Source organism: Ornithorhynchus anatinus, chromosome 6 (genome assembly GCF_004115215.2).
Source record: "Ornithorhynchus anatinus isolate Pmale09 chromosome 6, mOrnAna1.pri.v4, whole genome shotgun sequence".
Classification (NCBI taxonomy): domain Eukaryota; kingdom Metazoa; phylum Chordata; class Mammalia; order Monotremata; family Ornithorhynchidae; genus Ornithorhynchus; species Ornithorhynchus anatinus.
This window is the reverse complement of record NC_041733.1, coordinates 2723627-2748316: the sequence shown is the minus strand read 5'-3', so window position 1 is coordinate 2748316 and position 24690 is coordinate 2723627. Positions and strand designations below refer to the sequence as shown.

Sequence of the window (24690 nt, the reverse complement as noted above, 5' to 3'; positions counted from 1 at the left end):
ACATAGTAAGCGCTTAACAAATACCAACATTATTAATAAATACTATTGAATGAATGAATGCCCCACTTAGCTTGTGAGCCCAGCAGGCACTGGGTCTGATCCCATCACCCTTTATTTACCCTAGTGCTCAGTACGCAGTATGTACTTAATAATAATAATAATAATAATAATGTTGTATTTGTTAAGTGCTTACTATGTGCAGAGCACTGTTCTAAGCGCTGGGGTAGATACAGGGTAATCGGGTTGTCCCACATGAGGCTCACAGTCTTAATCCCCATTTTACAGATGAGGTAACTGAGGGACAGAGAAGTGAAGTGACTTGCCTACAGTCACACAGCTGACAAGTGGCAGAGCCGGGATTCAAACCCATGACCTCTGGCTCCCAAGCCCGGGCTCTTTCCGCTGAGCCACGCTGCTTCTCCCGTTCCTTTCTGGGCTATTATTTTTATACATAAAATACTTTTTTCAGATTTAAAACGCACCTGCGTCTGAATGCCTGGGTGTGTACTGTGCTGTGCAGTAAGAATGGAGTTGGAGCCCGTATAAGCTACCCAGTCTTTTTTCTTTTTAAATGGTATTTGTTAAGCGCTTACTATGTTCATTCATTCAATCGTATTTATTGAGCGCTTACTGTGTGCAGAGCGCTTGCAAAGTACAATTTGGCAACAAATAGAAACAACCCCTACCCAACAACAGTCTCACAATCTAGAAGGGGAAGACAGACAACAAAACCAAACAAGTAGACAGGCATCAATAGCATCAATATAAATAGAATTATAGATATATACATATCATCAATACAAATCATTATATATATATATATATATATATACTATGTGCCAAGCACTGTACTAAGCACCGGGGTAGATACAAGCTAGCAGGATTGGACACGGTCCTCGTCCCACATAAGGCTCACGGTATTAATCCCTATTTTACAGATGAGGGAACTGAGGCCCAGAGAAGTGAAGTGACTTGTCCAAGGTCACACAGCAGGCAAGTGACAGAGCCACAGTTAGAACCCAGGTCCTTCTGACCCCCCCAGCCTGTGCTCTATCTACTAGGCCATGCTGTCTCTGCAATTACTTTTATAAGCAGCTAGTTTTTTCCAGATAAAATGGCCTTTTTTCACGCTACCTGCTGTCCAGTTCACCAAACCACATCCATTTCCTCTTCCAGGACCAATTAAAACACATGATAATGATACTAATAATAATAATAACAGTACTTGTTAAGCGCTTACTATGTATCAAGTCCTGTTCTAAATGCAGGGATAGATACAAGGTTATCAGGTTGGACACAGTCCCTGTCCCACATGGGGCTCACAGTCTGAAGTAGGAGAGGGTAGAATATAATCCCCATTTAATAGATGAGGAAACTGAGGTACAGAAAATAAAGTGACTTAATTCTCGTATTTGTTAAACGCTTACTGTGTTGCAGGCACTGTACAAACGCTGGGGTAGGTACAGATTAGATTGGACACAGCCCCTGTCCCACGTGGGCTCACAGTCTCGATCCCCATTTTACAGATGAGAAATCTGAGGCACAGACTAGTGAAGTGACTTGACCAAGGTCACACAGCAGACCGTCGGAACAGGGATTAGAACCCTGGTCCTCTGACTCCCAGGGCTGTGTGCTTCCCTATGACATCTCTATGATGTCCTCTTTTACTAACTGATCCCCCACGGCCCTGAACCTAAAAAAAATGTATAAATAATAGTTGTCTTAGTCAAGTTCTTACTATGTGCCTAGCACTCTGCTAAACTCTGGTGTAGGGAGAATATCATCAGATAAGTCACAGTCCCTGTGTCAGGCTGAGCTCGGTCTATGGGGGAGGGAGAACAGACATTGACTCATCCTTTTACAGATGGGGAAACGGAGGCACGGAGAAGTCAAGTGACTTGCCCAAGGTCTCAGAGCAGGCAAGGGATGGAGCTGGGAGTATTCCTTACGTGGGTTCGAATCCCGGCTCTGCCACTTGTCAGCTGTGTGACTGTGGGCAAGTCACCTCACTTCTCTGTGCCTCAGTGACCTCATCTGGAAAATGGGGATGAAGACTGTGAGCCTCACGTCAACCTGATGATCCTGTACCTACCCCAGCGCTTAGAACAGTGCTCCGCACATAGTAAGCGCTTGACAAATACCAACATTTTTTTTTTTTTTAAGGGCAGGGATCATGTCTTCTACCCCTATCACTAGCAACTTTGTCGCTTCCTCATTGGTACTTATTGAGCACTTACTGCGTGCAGAGCACTGTACTGAGCATTTGGGAGAGTCCACTAGTACAGAGACACACTCCCCACCCCGCCACGTGCGTTCACAAAGGCTCTGCCCTTTTTCGAGTGGAGCCAAGCCTAGTTCTCATCCCTGAAAAGCGCATGCTTCATCAAGGTGGAATAATGAAAGGTTTTCGTTCTGACCTCACTTGAATTTGTTTGGCTCTGCTGTCTGATACAGAACCTCCCAGCAGACAATGTATTTCTAAGAAATCCATTAAAGGCCCAGAAGGGGTCTCCTCGAGGAGATTCATGGTGTAAACAAATGTTATAGGCGATAGTGGGAAATAAAAAACACTTAACCCTTGTTAACATCTAATGGAGTAGGATAATACCATACATTACTTACTTTCGCAGACAGTATTTATGCGATATAATAGACCAAATGTGCTTTTAAATTACTTTTATGCACTTTGATGAAACCTCTGATTAGAGTGGGCCCACTTATCTTTAATATGACAATTCCCTAGAAGCCCTGCAGCAAAAATACCCCGCACGCTGAGCGCGTGACGTGACATGTAATGCTCGTCCGGGCTCTAATCGGAGGAGAGAAGGGGGTAGAGAGAAATCGGAAGAAGAAGAGGAAGAAAGGATCATCTCTTGAGAGCTCCGGGGTGACCCCCGCCTTTCAGGGCTAAATGGGCAACCCACCCCTCTCCTCACTGTCCACTAATCCAAGATCCGAGGAAAAGGGGCTTCTCATCTGTGAGGACGGGAGGAACCGACAGATTCTCCGGCCTCTCGCTGGACTGAAAACAGAGTATCCGCTCTGTCGGCTCTGCTGGTTTTAAAGCCCTCGATGACCTCGCCCCCTCCTACTTCACCTCACCACTCTCCTTCTATAACCCAGACATTTCGCTTCACTCCTCTAATGCCAACTTACTCACTGTACCTCAATCTCGTCAATCTCGCCGCCGACCCCTGGCCCACATCCCGCCTCTGGCCTGGAACACCCTCCCTCCTCAAATTCGATAGACGTTTACTCTCCTCCGTGTCAAAGCCTTACTGAAGGCGCATCTCGTCCAAGAGGCCTTCACTGACTCGGCCCCCCTTTCCTCTTCTCCGACTCCCTTCTTCGTCGCCTTGACTTGTTCCTGTTGTTCATCCTCCCCTCCCAGCCCCACAGCACTTACGTACATATCTGTAATTTATTGATCTCCACTAATGTCTGTCTCCCCTGCTCAAGACTGTAAGCCCGTTGTGGGCGGAGAATGTGAACGGGTCCGTTTATTCTTGCATCGTACTATCCCAAGCGCTTAGTATAGTGTTCTGCACATAGTCAAAGCTCAAAAACATACTATTGAACGAATGAATGAACGCAGTTTCCAGGCTCGGGAACCTACGCTCTGCTTTCCAATAGCTTGACGGAGGGACCGGCAGCACGGTACATAAACGGTCCTCCCATCCCCATTCTCCACCCTAGAGTTCGGGTCGCCGAAACCAGAGGGATAACTTTGCTTCTCACTCAGCACACCTGTTTACTAGAGCAAGATGGAGCAATTAAATGCACTTTAAATCTAAATTGCAAAACGCCCTGCCTGTACGGCAAAATACACACGGTTGCCGCTGTTTGAAGATTTCATATTACATCTTTAATTGTGGGCATTTAGCAGACAGCCTCTTCTTATTAAGATACTGCTGACTTTTATTGTCAATGTGGCCACAGGACAAGGCTAATAATTACCAGCACCAGAAGCAGCTTGTGGTTTTATATTACATTGAGGTAAATTACACTGGAATTAGAGTGGATTACTTTTATCAAATGGGGAATAAGCTGTTAATTAACTCCCCGCTGTAGCAATCTTTTTCTGAGCTTGCAACTGTTATTAGCTCTAGATTAAACTGTTGAATTAATTTCCCACTTACTTACTATTTCAAGAGTTTTTAATTTACCTGGCAGCAGTTTTAATGGGAAATTGTATTAGTGAGCATAAATTGTTTTTGGGAAGGGTAAACAGTTTGTGATAATGTTTATTAAGTCGTTTTGTTTGAGCAAAAATATAATTGCAGTTTTAATTAGTGCACGGTTGTCGGAGTATTAGGTTTGAGATTACATTATGACTCTCTGAGAAAACAATCACTCAGGTAATCCCGGCATTTATAACTGATAGCAAATAGCAAAGCTAGGTCAATACTGCTTCGACTTTGCCTCTGGTGCTACATTTCTGAAAGAAAAAGGAAATCCTCAAAGGGTCCTTTGTTCCGTTAGTGGAGGGATACTGCCCGGCCACCATCGGTGATTTTACGAACACCGGGAAGAGCCTGGCTGGTTCGGCCTGTGATCGTCTCGTTTAGTGTGAGGAGGATCGCGAGGTGATTTTCGCACATTCCACACTCTGGATATGAGCAGTGAGAGGACTTTGGGGAGTCCGCTAACAAAGAGAAAATGTAAAGTCCTGCAGCTTCCTGCTAACACACACCAACCGGGGACGGGTTCTGTGGCTTGTTGCCATTTTCGTGGCCTCGTTCCATTGTGTTTCATAAATGTTTCCATTTTTCCTCATAAGGAAATCACCACTGTAAATAGATATAGTTAGTGTGCCATGTGGATCAAGAGGGCTATGGAAAATTCTCTCTCCACAAACCCCAGACTCTCCCTGCCCCAACCTCAAAAAATAAAATCTTCTCTGTACCCAGGAGTCTATTCCAACCAAACCTTGAACACCCATCAATGGACATTCTCAACTGGCAGCAGAATTTCCCAACTCTCCCTGTCCTTCCTGTCCCCAACCACATCTTCTCCCTGACTTTCCAAACATACTAGGCAACAGCACTATCCTCCCTCTCTCCTGAGCCCGGAACCTTGTTATCATCCTCCATTAATCTCTCCAACGTTGAACCCACATATTTAATCTGTCATCAAATCTCGTTGGTTCAATCTGCACCATGTTGCTAAAATCCACTCTTCTCTCTCCACCCAATCTGTTATTCCACTAATCAGAGTATTTATCCTCGGCCACCTTGACTACTGCATTCGCCTCCTCGCTGACCTCCCTGCCATTTGTCTCTCCCCACTTCAGTCCATATTTCGCTCAGATGCCCAGATCATTTTCTGAAAAAAAGTCCACATCTCCCCACTCCTCAAGAACTTCAGTGGTTGCCCATCCAATTCCACAACATATAGAAACTCCTTGCTATCGGCTTTAAAGCAATCACCTTCCCCCCTCCTACCTCACTTCGCTACTCTCCTACTACAACCCAGCCTGCACATTTCGCTCTAATGCCACGCTTCTCGGTGCATCTCCATCTCACCTGTCTCACTGCTGATCCCTTACCCAAGTTGTTCCCCTTACCTGGAACTCCTTCCCCTTTCATTCACGACAGACCACCACTCTCCTCACCCTCAAAGCCTTATTAGATTCACATCTCCTCCAAGAGATCTTCCCCGACTAAACCCTCATTTCACCTACTCCTCCTCCCTTCTGCATCATCTATGCACCTGAATCTTTACTCTGTAAATCCTGGATATTCATCCCACTCTCAATCCCAAGGCACCTGTGGATATAGCCCTATTTTTCTCTAAATGTCTTTCTCCTACTCCAGGCTGTAAGCTCCTTGTGGGCATGGCGTGTGTCTACCAACGCGGGTGAATTGTACTCTCCCAAGAGCTTTGCTCAGTGCTCTTCACATAGTCATTGCTTAATAAAAACCTTTAATCGATTGATCACTAACACAAGAACACAACAGAGAAACTATTTTGATGGTCTGGGATGTGGAATCACCAGATTCCATTAACAGAAAGTCACATTTTAGGTCGTTTGTTACCAAGCAGGTGTTCTTTAATATTATTCTGTAATATCCCCCTAGACTGTAAGCTTGCTTTGGTCAAGGAACGTGTCAGTTATACTCTTCCAAGTGCTCAGCACAGTGCTCTGTGCACAGTAAGTCCTCCATATATAGGACTGATCGATTGATTGACTGCTCAGCAATAATGGCAGACAGCAAGCGAAGGGTAGACCGAGTCAGGGTTCTATTTTTTGGCTGCATGATAAATTATTTGAAGGTGAGCAATTGATCATCTTTAAAATTTGGATTTTTAAGCTTGGATTTCTTCATATTGAGAGGTTCAGATTGAAGACCAAAAGACTGCCAATGGAACAATATATTACGTTGGCATGTAATATATACGCATGGCTGCGCACAATTAAGCATGGTGGATGATGTACATAGAAAACGTTAAATTGACTCAGCTCGAGCCATCTAAACTACTGCAGAAACAATTCAAGTAGGTGCCCTGTTGGAGGTGAGGGGCATCTTTCTCTGCTTAATCAATGGGGTCTGTGTAAGGGGGTCCAGGCTGCGTGGCAAGGAGCCGATAAAGTTCCGAGACGACTTTCATGGATACAGCATGCAAGGGTTATAATTTAAAAACAAAATAAAATCCACAAGGCAGGGATGCACTTTTCCCATTGTCAGTGTCATCTCTGAACTAAAGGCCACTCTAAATCTACCCTGTCGCTTAACAATAATAATAATACGGTACTTGCTAAGCACTTATTATGTGGCAAGCGCTGTTCTAAGTACTAGGATACGTACAACTTAATCAGATTGGACACGGTCACTGATCCATATGGAGCTCACAGTCTTAATCTCCATTTTAACAGAGAACTGAGGCCCAGAGAAGCTAAGTGACTCGCCCAAGGTCACACACAGCAGGCAAGTGGCAGAGCTGGGATTAGAACCCTGGTCCTTCTGACTTCCAGGTCCGCTCTCCATCCACTAGGCCACGCTGCTTCGCCTAAATAAAGTCCTATAAAACGTCATATGGATGAGTCGTTTAAAGACGCAAAAGCTGAGTAACATAGATAGGAAATATGGCTTATTTTATACGGCTAGGATTTAGTTGTCCTGACCTTGGATAGGGCTGGGGCGGGCGAATTTTGGGGGGATTACGTGTTTGTGAATTACCCATGGTGATAGCAGATAGAGAGTGCTTCTGGAATCTATCAACCTATTTGACTGACGGCTTCCAGCCCAGCCCACACCTCTTTACACCACATGGCTAAAACCACAAACCGCCAAACCACCACCAATCAATCAATTCTATTTTTTAAGCACTTACCCTGTGCAGAGCACTGTACTAAAAGCTCAGGAGAGTACTTTTACAACAGAGTCGGTAAACCCAGACCACTGATCTCCAGCCAAAAGGGCGACTCTCAGCTCTATTCCAGCGGACTTGAACGTCGCGACATGAAAAATAGCGCCGATATTTAGACGCAATGGGAAAAAGACTCTTCTCCGGTAAAGCTATTGATCGATCATATTTATTGAGTGCTTACTGGGTGCAGAGCACTGTACTAAGCGCTTGGGAGAGTGCAACGTAACAGAGCTGGTAGACACTGCCCACAGTGAGCTATGCCTAGGGATCACTACAGTGAATAAATTTGTGTCTGTGTCCCCCTGTACTGTTTAAGCTTCCGGTGGGCAAGGAATTGGCATGTCTTGCTGGGTATCTCGAACTGCTTAATACAGTGCACTCCTTTTGCTAGGTGCTCACTAAAAGCCATTACTCTCACTGCTGCTATGACGATGACGACTCCTCAGTTCATTAAGGACCAAGGCAATCACGAAGACGGTCGCAAAGCAAATATCAACTACCCAGATGCCCAAGTTCTTCAAACAAGAGAGAAACGTGATGCGAAAGGAGACCGGGAGAAATGTAAGCGCCTGTGAAGATACATCTTAGACCCGGGAGTTTGTAAATGGGATAGAACTTTAAAGATGACCCGGGCTTAGCTCACCGTGGGGCTTTAAATATAGTCAGTTGTATATGATAGCATTAGGAACCCCACTGAAGTTGTCTGATTTTTAAAAACGCTGGGGGATATTAGCGAGATGGTTTTTCACAGAAATAAAATGATTGTTTCAGGCAACAAGTGCTTCACTTCTGTTCTTTATTGTTTCAGGTTTCCTCGGAATGCGTTAGCAGCGATCCCTATGGTACGGATCAGAGAAGAGAAGCAACGTGGTCTAATTAATACAGCACAGACGCAGGAGTCAGACGGGCCTAGGTTCTAATCCCGGCTCTGCCGCTCCTCTACTACTGTGTGACCTTGGGCAAGTCATTTCACTTCTCTGGGCCTCGGTTAACTCATCTATCAAGTGGGGTTTAAGATCGTGAGTCCCACGGAGCACATGGACTGTGTCCAATCAGATTAGCTTATATCTGCCGCAGCATTTAGTACAGTGCCTGCCTAAATCTTTAACAAATTCCATTTAAAAAAATGACACCGTCAATGTTGGTTTCTGTCTTGGGTGGAGAATCACACCAGCCCCATCTAATTTAGATAGTAGATCCTGGCGCTTCAGGGAATATAAAGCAAGGAATACGGTTTAGAATTTATTAGAGTTTAGAAACTGGAACTGAATGGGGCTTGATGTTTTTGGCCGTCCACCACTTCAGCGGTGTCCTCTCTTGTCAGGCGGGCATTCGGGAAGGTGTGGATAACAATAATAATAATAATTATGGTATTTGTTAAACACTTACTATGTTCTAAGCACTGTTCTAATCGCTGGGATAGGTGCAAAATAATCAGGTTGTCCCAAGTGGGGCTCACAGTCTTAGTCCACATTTTGCAGATGAGATAACTGAGGCACAGAGAGGTTAAGTGACTTGCCCAAGGTCATACAGCAGACAAGTGGCGGAGCCAGGGTTAGAATCCACGCCCTCTGGGCCGTGTTCTTGCCACTGACCCACGCTGCTTGTGTGGATGTGCACACACCAACCTTTCCTCGAAAATGCTTTAAACAGACTGACTGGGATGTGGGCAAAAAAACATAAAATGCCTCCCATTGGAGTTTATTCAATTAATTTTAGTTTCCAATTTATAAAGATTTTACTATTCCCGCCAAGGAAGATGAGAATTAAAACGTGTGGAAAGCCACGATGTGCTGACACCCAGCACAATTTTACAGCCTTTTAATATGAAAGCAATTTTAAAAATAATAGGCCGAAAATGATAAAACCAAAAAAACCCTCCAAAACTAATAGTTTTGCTAAATTACACTTTTATTACATATTTGCAATGAGCATCTTTTTTCCCCTCTCGAAGATACAAACTGTACTTGATGTTTCCAGGAGGAAGTAGCTTGTTGTGGGCAGGGAACGTGTCTACTAACTCCGTTCTATTTCATTCTCCCAAGCGCTTAGTACGGCACTCTGCACACAGTAAGTAATAATAATAATAATAATAATGTTGGTATTTGTTAAGCGCCTACTATGTGCAGAGCACTGTTCTAAGCGCTGGGGGAGATACCGGGTAATCAGGTTGTCCCACGTGAGGCTCACAGTCTTCATCCCCATTTTACAGATGAGGGAACTGAAGCACAGAGAAGAGAAGTGACTTGCCCACAGTCACACAGCTGGCAAGTGGCAGAGCCGGGATTCGAACCCATGACCTCTGACTCCCAAGCCCGGGCTCTTTCCACTGAGCCAGATCGGTTGATTGATTGCTAAGTGACGGGTTGAGAGAAATGAGGAGAAGACTCAGGGTGGGGTGTGGAGGGGACTCACCCCCAAGTTGAAGCCGGACACGTAGAGCAGGACTGGGGGCTCCCTACAAAAATTCGCTCTCTGAGACACTATAAACGTTAACAACTCCCGTGACTCTCCGTGTGCTTCGAGACACGTTTCCCACATATGGCGGTACCGATCACTCTCCCGAACTCATTAGTTATTACGTTTAATATATACAAAGCTAAGAATTACAAATAATAAAATGCTTTCAGCCTGACTGTGGTTTTCGGTCCCTTTGAAGCCGCTATGGTACCAGTTAAGGTATTATACTGGAGCATAAGGAAAAGGTTACGCTGCAGGTGTGGAGGAGATTTATCCCACATGGTTTGAAGCTACATCTGGGGGTGTAAACACTGGATTAGTCCTTAATTCCTTGGGGAGAGAAAATCTCTCTCGAGGTTTAGAAGTAAAGGTTCAGCTCACGCGTCCGTATGTTGATATCCCAAATGTCAAAACCTGTTGCTTCACTTTTCAAAGAAACAACGGAGGAGCCCTTATTTGGATGTAATTGAATAATGACACCCTTCATCGGGGGAGCCAGGAATTCTATGTGGGAGCAAAAGTCAACGAAGAGGGAATGAGCGTGTGGAAAACCCAATGGAACGCTGGGTCGCCGCTGCCATTTTGTGAGCGTTTACTTTTTACCTTCACCCCTCTGACCTCTGCCCCCGGAGGGATATCTCGGCTTGTCTGTCTGTCACCAGCTCGCTTCTCCCCTAGATTAACAATTCCCCATAAAAAAAAAAAAATGTGGCTAGTCCAGAATCTTGGCATCTGAGGCTCCGTATCCACCTAAATGGAATACTTAGCAAATAACCTCATTTAAATTAAAAGGGTTGACCATTTTAAATTCTGACAGTAAAATAGAAAAATGAATTTTACAAGCGTGAGATGCCTTCTCTTTGTTTATTAAAAAAAATATGGCCAGCTTGCAGTTAATAGCTTTATCCACTCACATCTGACATCTGGGTGAAAAATAAAACATTAAACTTCGAAAAGCAGATTTCCATTGTTCGACTGCTTTCCTCCCCACCCCCACCCAATTCATCCGTTTGGCCGTAGGGGCCATAAAACCAAGAGCCTGTGGGGGCAGGGAGCTGGGTGCGGAACCCCGGTCTCCGGACTCCCAGCTCCACGCTCTATCGGTCAGAAGGAACATCCACGTCTCAGCCTCAGCTCTTGGGCTGCTCTCTCCAAACCTGAGCAGAGAATCACCCCCACCACGCCAGCCCGCTCGGCAGTTATTTGCTACTCTAGAGGCTGCCCTGAATCCTCACTTTCTTTTCTCTCTTCTTCCTCCCATCAGAGCCGGGTTGGAAAGACCTTCAATGCAAACTGTCAATCAGGCAGATACACTCAGATTGGCACCATTTATTCACCCCTCCCTCAGGCCCACAGCATTTACGTAACATATCCATCATTTATTTATTTCTATTAATGTCTGTCTCCCCCTCTAGACTGTAAGCTCGTTGTGGACAGGGAACGTGTCTATCAACTGTACTTTCCCAAGCGCTCTGCACATAGTAAGCGCTTAAGAACTATGATTGATTGATTGATACGCTGATATAAGCTGGGTTCATGTTTTCATTTTAATAATAATGTAATAATGTTGGTATTTGTTAAGCGCTTACTATGTGCAGAGCACCGTTCTAAGCGCTGGGGTAGATACAGGGTAATCCGGTTGTCCCACGTGAGGCTCACAGTCTTGATCCCCATTTTACAGATGAGGTAACGGAGGCACAGAGAAATGAAGTGACTTGCCCCCAGTCAGACAGCTGACAAGTGGCAGAGCCGGGTTTCGAACCCATGACCTCTGACTCCCAAGCCAGGGCTCTTTCCACTGAGCCACGTTCATTTTCTAGCGGACCCTCTCTAGTGCTTGGCCCAGAGCTTTGCATGCGGAAGGCACTCGGTAAATAATAATAATGATAACTGTTACGGTATTTGTTATGCAGTTACTAGGTACCAGGTACTGTATTAAGAGCTGGGGTAGATGCAAGCAAATCAGGCCCTGTCCCTCAAGGGACCCACACTCAGAGTCCCTGTTTTAAAGATGAGGGAACTGAGGCACAGGGAAGTGAAGTGACTTGCCCAAGATCGCACAGCCGACAAGTGGCAGAGCCGTGACGACAACCCAGGGCCTTCTGACTCCCAGGCCCTGGCTTCATCTACTAAGCCACGCTGCTTCCCGAAGGACGGATAGACGGATAACGGAGTCTCCAGGTTGGGCATCTCAGAGAGCATGGCTCGAGAGTATTCTCACTGTCAGTACTCAGAAAATCCCGCAGGAGCTATATTGGTACCAAGGGTTACCTCTGACCCGTGCAGATTCGATTTCCAAGCAGAAGCCGCGGGACACTCTCCAGAGAAAACCTACCTTAATAATAAAAATAATAATGTCGGGATTTGTTAAGCGCTTACTATGTGCAGAGCACTGTTCTACGCGCCGGGGGAGATACAGGGTCATCGGGTTGTCCCACGTGAGGGTCACAGTCTTCATCCCCATTTTACAGATGAGGTAACTGAGGCCCAGAGAAGTGAAGTAACTTGCCCACAGTCACACAGCTGACAAGTGGCAGAGCCACTCTGAATTCTCTGAATTCCCCCGGCCCGGTAGTGCCGTCCACAGCTTAAGCATTCAGTACAGTGCTGTGTCCATAAAAACTGTTCAATAAATGCCACAAGGATTAGATTTCGCTTTCTCTCCCTGTTCCCTTCCCTCCTTCTCCCTGCACATACTGTGTCAGCTGTTTCAGGAGGGCTGGGAGTGAGGAGAGCCGTTAGCTCTTGCTTCCCACACTCTGATGGCGGAGCTACTGAAACAAACCCACCTGTGCCCCCTGCCCCGCCTCCTCTCAGCCTAGCGTGGGTCTGGATTAGCCTCCAGTTGGGTCTTTGTGAAGTCCCAGGATTCATTTGAACAATATGAAGAACAATGGCTCTTCAAAACATTAATTCCCCCAAATTATCCCCAGTACAATCCCCAATTCCCAGTACAAGGGTCCAAAGATCTGAAACTAGAGCCTCTCTCCTTGAGCTAAAATCATGAATCTCTCTGAAGTCGACCCCTTTCTAAAATTAATACTACTACTAATAGTAATACTTCTTGAGTGCTATGTGCTGAGCGCAGTTCTAAGCGCTGGGGTAGATACAAGATAATCGGGTTGGACGTAGTCCCGGTCGGTCCCACAGGGAGCTCACGGTTTTAATCCCCATTTTACGGATGAGGGAAAGGAGGCACTGAGAAGCTAAGTGATTTGCCCGTGGTCACACGGCAGGCACGCAGTGGAGCAGGATTAGAACCCAGGACCTCGGACTCCCAAGCCCGTGCTCTTTCCACTAGGCCACGTTGCTTTCTACCGCCTCCGCCCTCGCCCCCATTCTCCACAGCCAACGCGATAGAATAGGCCATATACTCGGCCATTAAAGCGTATAATATCAATAACGATCAACACCATAATTTTCAGTACACTTGTTTTCCTAGCACCCTTTCAAACGCATCCCGCTGATAATCCCGCGAGCCTCGAAAAGGCCATTATCCAAACTTTAACAACCGCTGGATGAGATTAGATTCACACTAGCTTTGGTTTCTCTCTAAAACGAGCCCTGTTATAAATTTAATGAAGTCATTTCTCACTCAAATTACAGCCTGTTTAACTCCATCTGTGACTCTAGCGGAGCCCGCGCCACCCGTTTTCATAGCACGAGCTACCTGGCGATTTGTGGGTTTAAAAGACATCCGGTATTTCCGATTAAAGCCATCTAGGCGGGGTTTACTTTTCTGTCTTCCCCAAGCCCGAGCCCATGCTTTTTGCTCTCATTAGCTCCGCCGCCTGTGGCGCTTGGGGCTAATTCGGGGGAATTAACGGTTTGAAGAACCTCATATTGTTCAAATGAATCTCGGGGCTTCACAAAGACCCGACTGGGGGCTAATTCAGATCCACTCTGGGCCTAGAGGAGGAGGTGGGGGCCCGGGGGAGCACAGGTGGGCTTGTTTCAGCAGCTTCTCCATCAGAGTGTGGGAAGCAAGAATTACCAACTCTTCTCACACACGACCCTCCTGAAACTGCTGACACAGTATGTGCAGGGAGAGAGAGGGGAGGAGAGAGGGAGGGAAGGAAACAGGGAGAGAAAGAAAAATCTAATCAAGAATATTTACGGAGCACTTATTGTGAACACGGCACGGTACTGAGTACTTAAGTTGTGGACTTGAAGCTCGATCAAACAGGCAATCGTAGTGATTTAATCGATCGATTATACTCATCGAGGCCTTACCGTGGGCCGAGCACTGTACTGTGTGTTCGGGAGCGTACGACGCGACAATATAACGGACACGTTCCCTGCCTACGTGAGTTCACAGTCTAGAGGGGCGGGTAGACGGTTCAGATGAATAAATAAATTACAGACACGCTCATAGGTGCTATGGGGCTTGGAAGGAGGGGTGACTAAAGGGAGCGTGTCAGGGCGATGGTGGGAGACAGAGTTGGAAGAGTTGTGAAGCTCTAGACTGTGAGCTCTTGGCGGGCAAGAAACGTGTCTCTCGCCTCTAAAAAACGGGAACATATTCTCTGCCAGAATCTTGCTCCTTTTAAAACTGAAGGTTAGTTTTTATTAGAGTTAGCATATTGAATGCATTCCATGTTTGATGAAACAGTTGAGGTTGATTAAGCCCAGACTAAGCCCCCCTTTTCCTCAGCTCCCCCTCCCCATCACCCCGACTCTCTCCCTTCGCTCTACCCTCCCCGCCCCACAGCACTTGTGTCTATATGTACGTACCTATGATTCTATTTATTTAGATTAATTCCTGTTTACTTGTTTTAATGTGTTTATATTTATAATTCTATTTATTTATATTGATGCCCGTTTACTTGTTTTGACATCTGCCTCCCCACTTCTAGACTGTAAGCCCACTGTGGGCAGTGAGAGGCAGCGTGGCTCAGTGGAAAGAGTACAGGCTTGGGAGTCAGAGGTCACGGGTTCTAATCCTGGCCCCGCCACTTGTCAGCTGTGTGACTTTGGGCAAGTCGGTTAACTTTTTGGTGCCTCAGTTACCTCATCTGTAAAATGGGGATGAAGACTGTCAGCCCCACGTGGGACAACCTGATCACCTTGTATCCCACCAATGCTTACAACAGTGCTTCGCACATAGCACTTAACAAATGCCATGATCGTTATTATTATTGCTGAACTGTGCTTTCCAAGCACTCAGTACGGTGCTCTGCACACAGTAAGCACTCAATAAATACAACTGAACGAACTCTGTACTCTCCCAAGTGCTTAGTACAGTGCTCTGTACCCTGTCAGCTCTCAATTAATACCACTGATTGATTTACCGGTTAACCTAAGCACATTCCCATATTAAGTCACTTCACCTCACCGTACCTCAGTTACCCTCATCAGTAAAAGGATATTAAGAACGTGAGCCTCATTTGGGACATGGACTGTGTCCAGCCTGATTGGCTTGTACTTACCCCAGTGCTTAGTATAGTGCCTGGCACATAGTAAGCACTTGAATACCATTATGAAAAAATCCACTTCTTATGTTCTAGCCCAAGCACATTCAACCATCATCACAGATCACCTGGGATAGCGTATGTCCTATTCAGCACGTATCACCAAAGCATATCAATCACAGACCACTGATCGATTGAACCTTAGAAACATATCCCTAGCTCTAGCACCAAGCGTTCATCCATATCTTACACGATAACCTTAAGGTCACACGCAGGATACATCCTGAACGAGCGCAAGACCTAGACCGGATAGCTCCGTGTTTTTCAAGATCAATTTCGGCTGCCCCGAGAGTCCCTCGGAGAACCTCCTAGCGCTCACCAGAATGGTCACTGGGATAAAATCCCCCTGCTGAGGATGTGAACGCGACGGCCGCGGCCGTCTGCAACCCGGGGCAAAGCAAGCCGACAGTCCCCTTTCTAACCAGAGCTCAACGCTACCATTTGCAAGAGAGATAAACAATAGTAAAAGACCTTGAATTTGAAGAGTCTTGAGCTTTGCAAGCTTTATCTGGCTTTCATCAGGCAAAAAGAAAGTTCTTAAATCTGGAAAAAAGAAACATCGTTAAAAGCGCTTATAGAAGACTCAAATAGTGCATTGGCTATCAATAATAATAATCACAACAATAATCACACTAATAATAATAATTCCGGTACTGGTTAAGCACTCACTATGTGCCGAGCACTGTTCTGAATGCCGGGGTAGATACAAGTTAATCAGGTTGGACACAGTCCCTGTCCCACTTGGAGCTCACACTCTTATAATCCCCATTTTCCAGGTGAGCTAACTGAGACCCAGAGAAGTGAAGCTACTTGCCCAAGGTTACACGGCAGACGCATGGCGGGGCCGGGATTAGAACCCAGGACCTGCTGACTTCCAGTTCCGTTCTCTATCCATTATTTACGAGGGTACTCGCTAAGCTCTTATTATATGTCAAGCTCTGTTCTAAAGCGCTGGGATGGATAGAAGATAATCAGAATGGACACCGTCCCTACCCATCAAGGCACTCGCTGTCTAAGTAGGAGAGAGTAGGATTTAATCGCCATTTTGGCAGATGAGGAAACCGAAGCACAGAAAATGCAAGTGACTTCCCCACGGTCACACGGCGGACCAGAGGCGGAGCCGGGGGATTATAAGCCAGTCCTCCGACTCCCAGGTCAGGATATTTTCCCCTAATGATAATGTTATTATCCCTTTTAAACATTAAAACATTAACGTTAAACATTCAAACATTAAACATACATTTTGTTTCCCCAGGCAGAGCAGATAAGAGCTAGGTGTGTTTTAAGATGACCCAGCGGTCAGTATTGAGGGATCAGACGGAACTTCTCCCTGTAGACAGTGACAAGGGATGACCGTCCCCGAGCCCAGAATAGTTATCGGAGAAACGATAATGATGATGATGACGTTCTTATTCAAGCACGTCCTAGGAGGTGAGCACTCTCCTAAATATTGCGGTAGATACGAGATAATCAGATACGCTCCGTGTCCCTCATGGGGCTCACAGTCAAATGACATGGGGGGGAAGGGGGTGACCAGAATAGGAATCATATCCCCATTTTGCAGAAGAGGAAACCGGAGCTCGGGGAAGCTAAGTTACTTGTCCAAGGTCACCCAGCAGGCCGGCGGCAGAGCCAGGACTTGAACCCAGGTCCCAGGACTTGGGGTTCTTCCCACTAACGGTTCTGCCCCCGTCACCCACTGCTAAACGCATCCATCTCCTCGGGGAACGTCGGACCCCGGGTTCAAGCGCGGAAGGTCCAGGCTGATCCGGGAGCCTGACCCAGGACAGGTGACCAAAATCAACCGGGACTGGCGGCGGTGTCATAATAATAATAATAATTAGGGGATTTTGTTAATAATAATGTATTTGTTAAGCGCTTACTATGTGCAGAGCACTGTTCTAAGCGCTGGGGTAGATCCAGGGTCATCAGGTTGTCCCACGTGAGGCTCACAGTCTTCATCCCCATTTTACAGATGAGGTCACTGAGGCCCAGAGAAGCGAAGTGACTCGCCCACAGTCACACAGCTGACCAGTGGCAGAGCTGGGATTCAAACTCATGACCTCTGACTCCCAAGCCCAGACTCTTTCCACTAAACCACGCTGCTTCTCTTCTTAAGCACTTACGTGCCAGGCACTGTACTAAGCGTTGGGGTGGATTCCCGCGTGGAGAATCCGGTAACGCTGTAAAATTTCGACGACGCCTTTAAACCCTAATGGTTTCGAGCGACTGTAAACCCCGGCAGCAATCAAAAATAATCTGTCGTGGGACCCGGCGAATGCACATCGTGTCACAGCCACTCGGCTGTTAGATTTATTGGAGAGTAAAGCATGTCATTTATGCATCAACTCACAGGAGAAAAAAGCAATCCCTATGAAGTTAATCTAATAATAGACTGGAAAGCAATGATTACTGTTTCGTGTGCACCAGCTATTTGTAGCGGGAGTTGGCCTCATTCGGCAGCCCTCTCGCTCGTCGGAGCTTGGGGATTAACAAGTGTTTAGCTGGAAACCTAATGGGAAACATCAAGAAGCCTTTTAACGAGGAGCGAGTCTGCCGTTTCTTCCCATCGTGAAGAGGCCTCTCTCTCCGCTCCCCGTTTCCCGCCCCTACTGTCAAATCGGGGATCGGGAGCCCACGGGGCCCCGGAGAGACACGCGGCGAATCGGAGTTCCCACGTTGAGGCCTAAGAGCCGCTCTCCCCGGCTCCCACCAGTCCTCCGGATTCCCAGGGCCCCTTCCCGAATCCACGGCCCCGGATTCATTCGTTCCTATTTATTGAGCCCTTACTACGTGCAGAACACTGTACCAAGCACCGTAAGCACTGTACTAAGAGCCAGGGGACACTGCCATCTATCCCTTCTCATTTTGCTAACCGTAATACTCAACTGGGCAATTTGCTAGGTATCTCAAGCACTTTACTAAGCGCTGGGACAGATAAAATAATAAATAATAAAATAATCAGGTCAGACACAGTCCCCGTCCCACATGGGGTTCCCACGGTCTGAGTGAAGAAGGGAACCGTCGGTGGTATTGAGAAGAGGCGTGGCTTAGTGGGCAGAGCTCGGGCCTGGGAGTCAGAAGGACCTGCGTTCTAATCCCAGTCATTTCGCTTCTCTGGGCCTCAGTTCCCTCATCTGTAAAATGGGGATTAAGAGTGTGAGCCCCATGTGGGACAGGGACTGTGGCCGACCTAACTTATATCTACCCCAGTGCTCAGAACGGTGTTTGTCACATAGCAAGTGCTTACTAAGTGCCACTTTTTTTTTTAATTATTATTATAATTTTTGAGTTCTTCCTATGGGCAGATCATTGTACTAAGCACTTGGGAGAGTAATAATAACGTTGGTATTTGTTAAGCGCTTACTATGTGCAGAGCATTGTTCTGAGCACTGGGGTAGATACAGGGTCATCAGGTTGTCCCACGTGAGGCTCACAGTTAATCCCCATTTTACAGATGAGGTCACCGAGGCACAGAGAAGTTAAGTGGCAGTCACACAGCCGACAAGTGGCAGAGCCGGAATTCGAACCCATGACCTCCGATTCCCAAACCCGGGCTCTTTCCGCTGAGCCACGCTGCTTCGCTGAAACGGAGTTAGCAGACACATTCCCTACCCACAGTGAGCTTACGGCATAGTGGGGGAGACAGAGGTTAATATGAATAATTGATAATTGGTACTACATAATTTTAAAATGTGCACATAGTGCTGTGGGGTTGAGGATGGGGCGAATATCAAATGCCCAAAGGGTATTTGAGGAGGCAGAAGGGAGAGAGAGCTGGGAGAAAAGAGGTTTTAATCAGGGTTAACAATAATGATAATCATAACAATCACAATAACGGTATTTGTTAAGTACTTATTATATGCCAGGCACTGCTCTAAGTGCTGGGGTGGATACAAGCAAATCGAATCGGACACGGTCCCTGTCCCAGGTGGGGCTCATAGTCTCCATCCCCATTTTCCAGATGAGGGAACTGAGGTACAGAGAAGTCAAGTGACCTGCCCAGTGTCACACAGCCGACAAGTGGCGGAGCCGGAATTAGAACCCGCGACCTTCTGACTCCTAGGCCGTGCTCGATCCATCACGCCGCTAATCACGTCGACGTGGAAGGCAATCTGTGTCCCTTTGCCGGTCACCCAGGACCTCCCGACCCCCCGACCCCTTCTAAGTGTGCCGTGCTAAAAGCGAAGGTGGCGGGGAAGGCAGGCCGACGCACCCCAGGACAGCTCTGATGGTCGGACGCTTCGGAAACCCAGACCCACCTGGAGCCTCCCTCCAACCGAAGACGTTCCGGCGAGGCTAAACAGGCTGACCCTGGTCTCCGTGCCATGCAAACCTGTTCCTTACAGGTAAATAAAAATAAATGGTGGCATTTGTTAAGCGCTTACTACGTGCAAAGCCCTGTTTTAAGCGCTGGGGGATACAAGGTGATCGGGCTGTCCCACGTGGGGCTCACAGTTTTAATCCCCATTTTACAGATGGGGTAACTGAGGCCCAGAGAAGTTAAATGACTTGCCCAAAGTCACACAGCTGGCAAGCGGCAGAGCCGGGATTAGAACTCACGACCTCCGACTCCCAAGCCCGGGCTCTTTTGACTGAGCCACGCTGTTTCTCAGGTACACAGCGCAGGTTGACCGAGCACCCCAAAATAGTAGAGTAGAAGCAGCGTGGCCAAGTAGATAGAGCCCGGGCTCTAACCTTGGTTCCGCTGTATGACTTTGGACAAGTCACTTCACTTAAGAGAAGCAGCACGGCTTAGTGGAAAGAGCACGGGCTTGGGAGTCAGAGGTCGTCGGTTCTAATTCCATTTCCACCACTTGTCAGCCGTGTGACTTTGGGCAAGTCGATTGACTCTTTTGGGGCCTCAGTTACCTCGTCTGTAAAATGGGGATTAAGACTGCGAGCCCCACGTGGGACCACCTGAAAATCTTCTATCTATCCCGGCACATAGTAAGTGCTTAACAAATACCATCGTTGTTATTTTCTCTGAGCCTCAGTTCCCTCTTCTGTAAAATGGGGATTAAGACCATGAGCCCCGTGTGAGATATGGACTGTGTCCAACCTGATTAGCTTGTATCTGCTCCGGGGCCTGGTACAGTGCCTGGCACAGAGCAAGTACTTAATTACAAAAAAGAATCACTAATATTGCACTTTAAAAGAACGTCTTCTGATAAGCCTCATGTCCTCTTTGCTTTGCATAGTGGCCCGCTTGGAAATATATTACCCCAACACCCATCTCTGCTCTCCGTTCCCATCTCAACTCCCATGCAGCGTGGCTCAGTGGCAAGAGCCTGGGCTGCGGACTCAGAGGTCACGGGTTCGACTCCCGGCTCTGCCACTTGTCAGCTGTGTGACTGTGGGCGAGTCACTTCACTGCTCTGTGCCTCAGTGACCTCATCTGTAAAATGGGGATTAAGTTTGAGCCTCACGTGGGAGGACCTGATGACCCTGTATCTCCCCCAGCGCTTAGAACGGTGCTCTGCACATAGTAAGCGCTTAACAAATACCAACATTATTATTATTATGGTGTAAACTCTTTGTGGGAAAGGAAAATGGCACGGCTTTGCATTGTTCCCTCCCAAGCACTTAATAATAATAATAAATAATAAGAATAATTATGGTACCTGTTAAGCGCTCACTGTGGGCCAGGCACCGTGCTAAGCGCTGGGGTGGATACAAGCAAATTGGGTTGAACTCAGTCCCTGTTCCTCATGGGGCTCAGAGTCTTAATCCCCATTTTACCTATATGGTAACTGAGGCACAGAGAAGCGCAGTGACTCGCCCAAGGTCACACAGCACACAAGTGGCAGAGCCGGGATTAGAACCCAAGTCCTTCTGACCCCAGACTCGTATTCTACCCGCTGGGCCACGCTGCTTCTCTGATAGAGCGCATTCCACCCAGTGGCCGTTCAATAAGTGCTCACGCAACTAGCACTGATGGGGAGAAGGAATCGACCCGAGGGTTAAAAAAGGAGAAATGTTTTTAGATTTAAAAATGAGTGCGCCATGAAATGTTGCTGCCCTTCATGTTGGAGGGACGCATATTTAAGTTTCAAATGAATGATCTTATTGTTCAATGGTTCAACCAGAAAAAAGAGACGGCCTTGGATCCTGTTCAAGTGACCACTCTACTCTCAGTAAATCAGCAGCAGTCAATTAGAAACAACCTGGCCTAGTGGAAAGAGAATGGATTTGGGAGTCAGGAGACCTGCTTTCTAATCCCGCCTCCTCCATTTACCTTCCTTATGACCGTGGGCAAATCACTTCCCCGTGCCTCAGTCTTCTCATCCATAAAATGGGATTTGAATATCTGCTCTTCCTCCTGCTTTGTCTGTGAGTCCCTGTGGGATAGGTACAGTGTTCAACCTGATCATCTTGTATCCACCCCAGTGCTTAACCAATACCGCAATTATCACCATAATTATTGAGAATATCCATCGGGTAGAACACCTTACTAAGAGCTTCGGAGCATTCACCAGAAACAAAAGACAAGGGTCCCTGCCCTCTACGGACTTACACCTTAATGGAGCAGAAAATGAGCCAGACATAATCCATTTACAAAGAGTAGAGGGAGTAGGCAGAGAATGTATACAAAAGAGAGGAAATGTTCAGTCAATTAGTCGATCATATTTATTGAGCACTTACTGTGTGCTGAGCACTGTATGAAGCGCTTGGGAGAGTACAGTGTAACAGAGTTGTTATTAATAATAATACTAAAGGTATCTGCTAAGCACTTACTATGAGCCAGGCACCGTTCTAAGCGCTAGGGTAGATACAAGTTAATGAGGTTGGACGCAGTCCCTGTCCCACCCGGGGCTCACACTCTTCATCCCCATTTTGCAGATGAGGTAACTGAGGCGCAAAGAAGTGAAGTGAATTGCCCAAGGTCACCCAGCAGACCTGGGGCAGAGTCAGGATTAGAACCGAGTTCCTTCTGACTCCCCGACCCGCTCTATCCGCTAAGCCTCGCTGACACATTCCCTGTCCACCACAAGCTTACAGTCAGAAGGGGAGACAGACATTAAAATAAACAAATGGCCATACCTCGGAACGACACGTTCAATTTGCAATTCCACAGTATCAATTACCTTCTCTGACTCCTGAAAATAAGTTGCAGGGACTGAAGTCACCTTCTGGCTGATATTCTTAGACAGAATCATCCCTGCCTTCCACCAGCCCAGTTTTCCCACCTGACACAAAAGTCTCCGGAGGCTCCGAGGTGGGAACGCAGCTCTAAGATGTCAGGGGATCGCTGAGGATGCAGGCTCACGTGTGAAGAGATGGGAAACGTACTTACTGAAACCACACGGGTGACAAGTAATCACTAAATCTCCCTTCCTCGTACCCACCCCAGCCGTTAGCACAGGGCAAGTGCCTCATAACAGCAGCGTTGCTTAGTGGCTAGAGGCTGTATCCCCCCAACCATGCTTAGAAGAGTGCTTTGCACATAGTAAGCACTTAACAAATACCACCATTATTATTATCTGCTGCGTGACTTGGGCAAGTCACTTCACTTCTCTGGGCCTCAGTTTCCTCATCTGTAAAACGGGGATTACGACCGTGAGCCCCAAGTGAGACGCAGACTAGGTTCAACCTGATTAGCTTGTATCTACCTCAGCACTTAGAACAGTGCTTGACATATAGTAAGCACTTAACAGATACCATCAGTATTGTAATACCATAGTCGTGATTTCGGTTTGCCGTTTGTACAGGATCTTTGATCAACAAGATCGCTGACTGATTGGAGATTCGGTCTCAAGCTCCAAAACAAGGGGTATACAGAAAAAAAAAAAAAAAAATCAAGAAACGATTCTGTCTCATTACCCACGTACGGATCAGGGAGCCATAAAGCTCTGGGGAAATAATCCTAATAATGTTGGTATTTGTTAAGCACTTACTCTGTGCAGAGCACTGTTCTAAGCGCTGGGGGAGACACAGGGTCATCAGGTTGTCCCACATCAGGCTCACAGTTAATCCCCATTTTACAGATGAGGCAACCGAGGCACAGAGAAGTGACTTGCCCACAGTCACACAGCTGACAGATGGCAGAGCCGGGATTCGAACCTCTGACTTCTGACTCCCAAGCCCGGGCTCTTTCCACTGAGCCACGCTGCTTCTCTATGAGTACTGGTTCCCAAAACATGCGTCTGGGTGGTTTGATGATTGCTGGATGGCAGCGACGTACAGTCTCCGAATGTGACTGACTCCAGCCTCCAACCCGCAAACCCCGGTCGGCAGCAAGCGGGGATGGATGGAGCAGGCTGAACTGAAGGCCCACCTCCTCCAAGAGGCCTTCCCTAAATGAGCCCTCCTTTCCTCTTCTCCCACTCCCTTCTGCATCGCCCTGACTTGCTCCCCTTATTCATCCTCCCTCCCGGACCCACGGCACTTATGCGTATACCTGTAATTGCTTTATTTAAATCAATTAACCCCTCTAGACGGAATCTCATTGTGGGTAGGGAAGGTGTCCACTTATTGCTATATCGTACTCTCCCCCAAGTGTGCAGTATAGAAAGCGTTCAATAAATACGACCGAATGAATGAACCCAAGGTAGAGAGGGAACTCTTTGGGAGATAGAAGGTCCTGCCCTGAGGGATGCCCTCCGCCTCTGGCTGTATGTGAACACAGGATTCACTGAGAAGCAGTGTGGCCGACTGGAGGGAGCGCGGGTCTCGGAGTCGGAAGGAACCTGGGTTCTAATTCCGGCTCCACCACTTGCTTTTGCGTGACTTTGGGCAAGTCCCGTCTCTTCTCTGGGCCTCAGTTACCCCTTCTGTAAAATGGGGATTACACGTGGGACAAGGACTACGTCCAACCTGATTATCTTGTATCTCCCCAGCACTTAGAAAAGTGCCTGGCACACAGTAAGCACCTAAATACCTTAAAAATATAAAAATAAAAGAACTTTCCTACCCCGCCATTTAAGCCCACACCCATTTATAAAGTCATTTCTCATCTTCAATTTGTAAAGCATTCTGTGTCTGTCTCCCTACCTCGAGGGCGATAATCCACCTCCTCTACTGCATTCTCTCACGCGCTTAGTAACAACGACGATAATAATAATAATGGTATTTGTTAAGCACTTACTATGTGCCGAGCACCATTCTAAGCGCTGGGGGAGATATGAGGTAATCGGGTTGTCCCACGTGGGGCTCACAGTCATAAACCCCGCTTTGCAGATGAGGTACCTGAGGCCCGGAGAAGTTAAGTGACTTGCCCAAGGTCACGCTGCAGGCAAGTGGCGGAGATAGGATTAGAACCCAGGTCCTCTGATTCCCAAGCCCGTGCTCTTTCCACTAAGCCATGCCGCTTCTCTTAGTACACCGAGCCGCACACAGTAAGGGCTGAGTGGATGTCATTAATTGAGTCATCGTGTCTACTCGACTC

The 24690-nt window shown here is 47.1% G+C and overlaps 1 protein-coding gene across 2 annotated transcripts in view; it reads right to left on the bottom strand.

Annotated features, from left to right (window-relative positions):
• DACH2 (dachshund family transcription factor 2) overlaps positions 1–24690 on the bottom strand; it is a 448249-nt gene that overhangs the window by 215303 nt on the left and 208256 nt on the right. Inside the window, exon 3 of one of the 2 annotated variants that reach the window (XM_029067346.1) lies at positions 15774–15845. The exons of the other annotated variant lie outside the window; for it this stretch is intronic. Within the exon in view, the coding sequence (XP_028923179.1) occupies positions 15774–15845 (72 nt within the window). The remainder of the gene's footprint in view (positions 1–15773; positions 15846–24690) is intronic. 2 annotated transcript variants of the gene reach the window in all.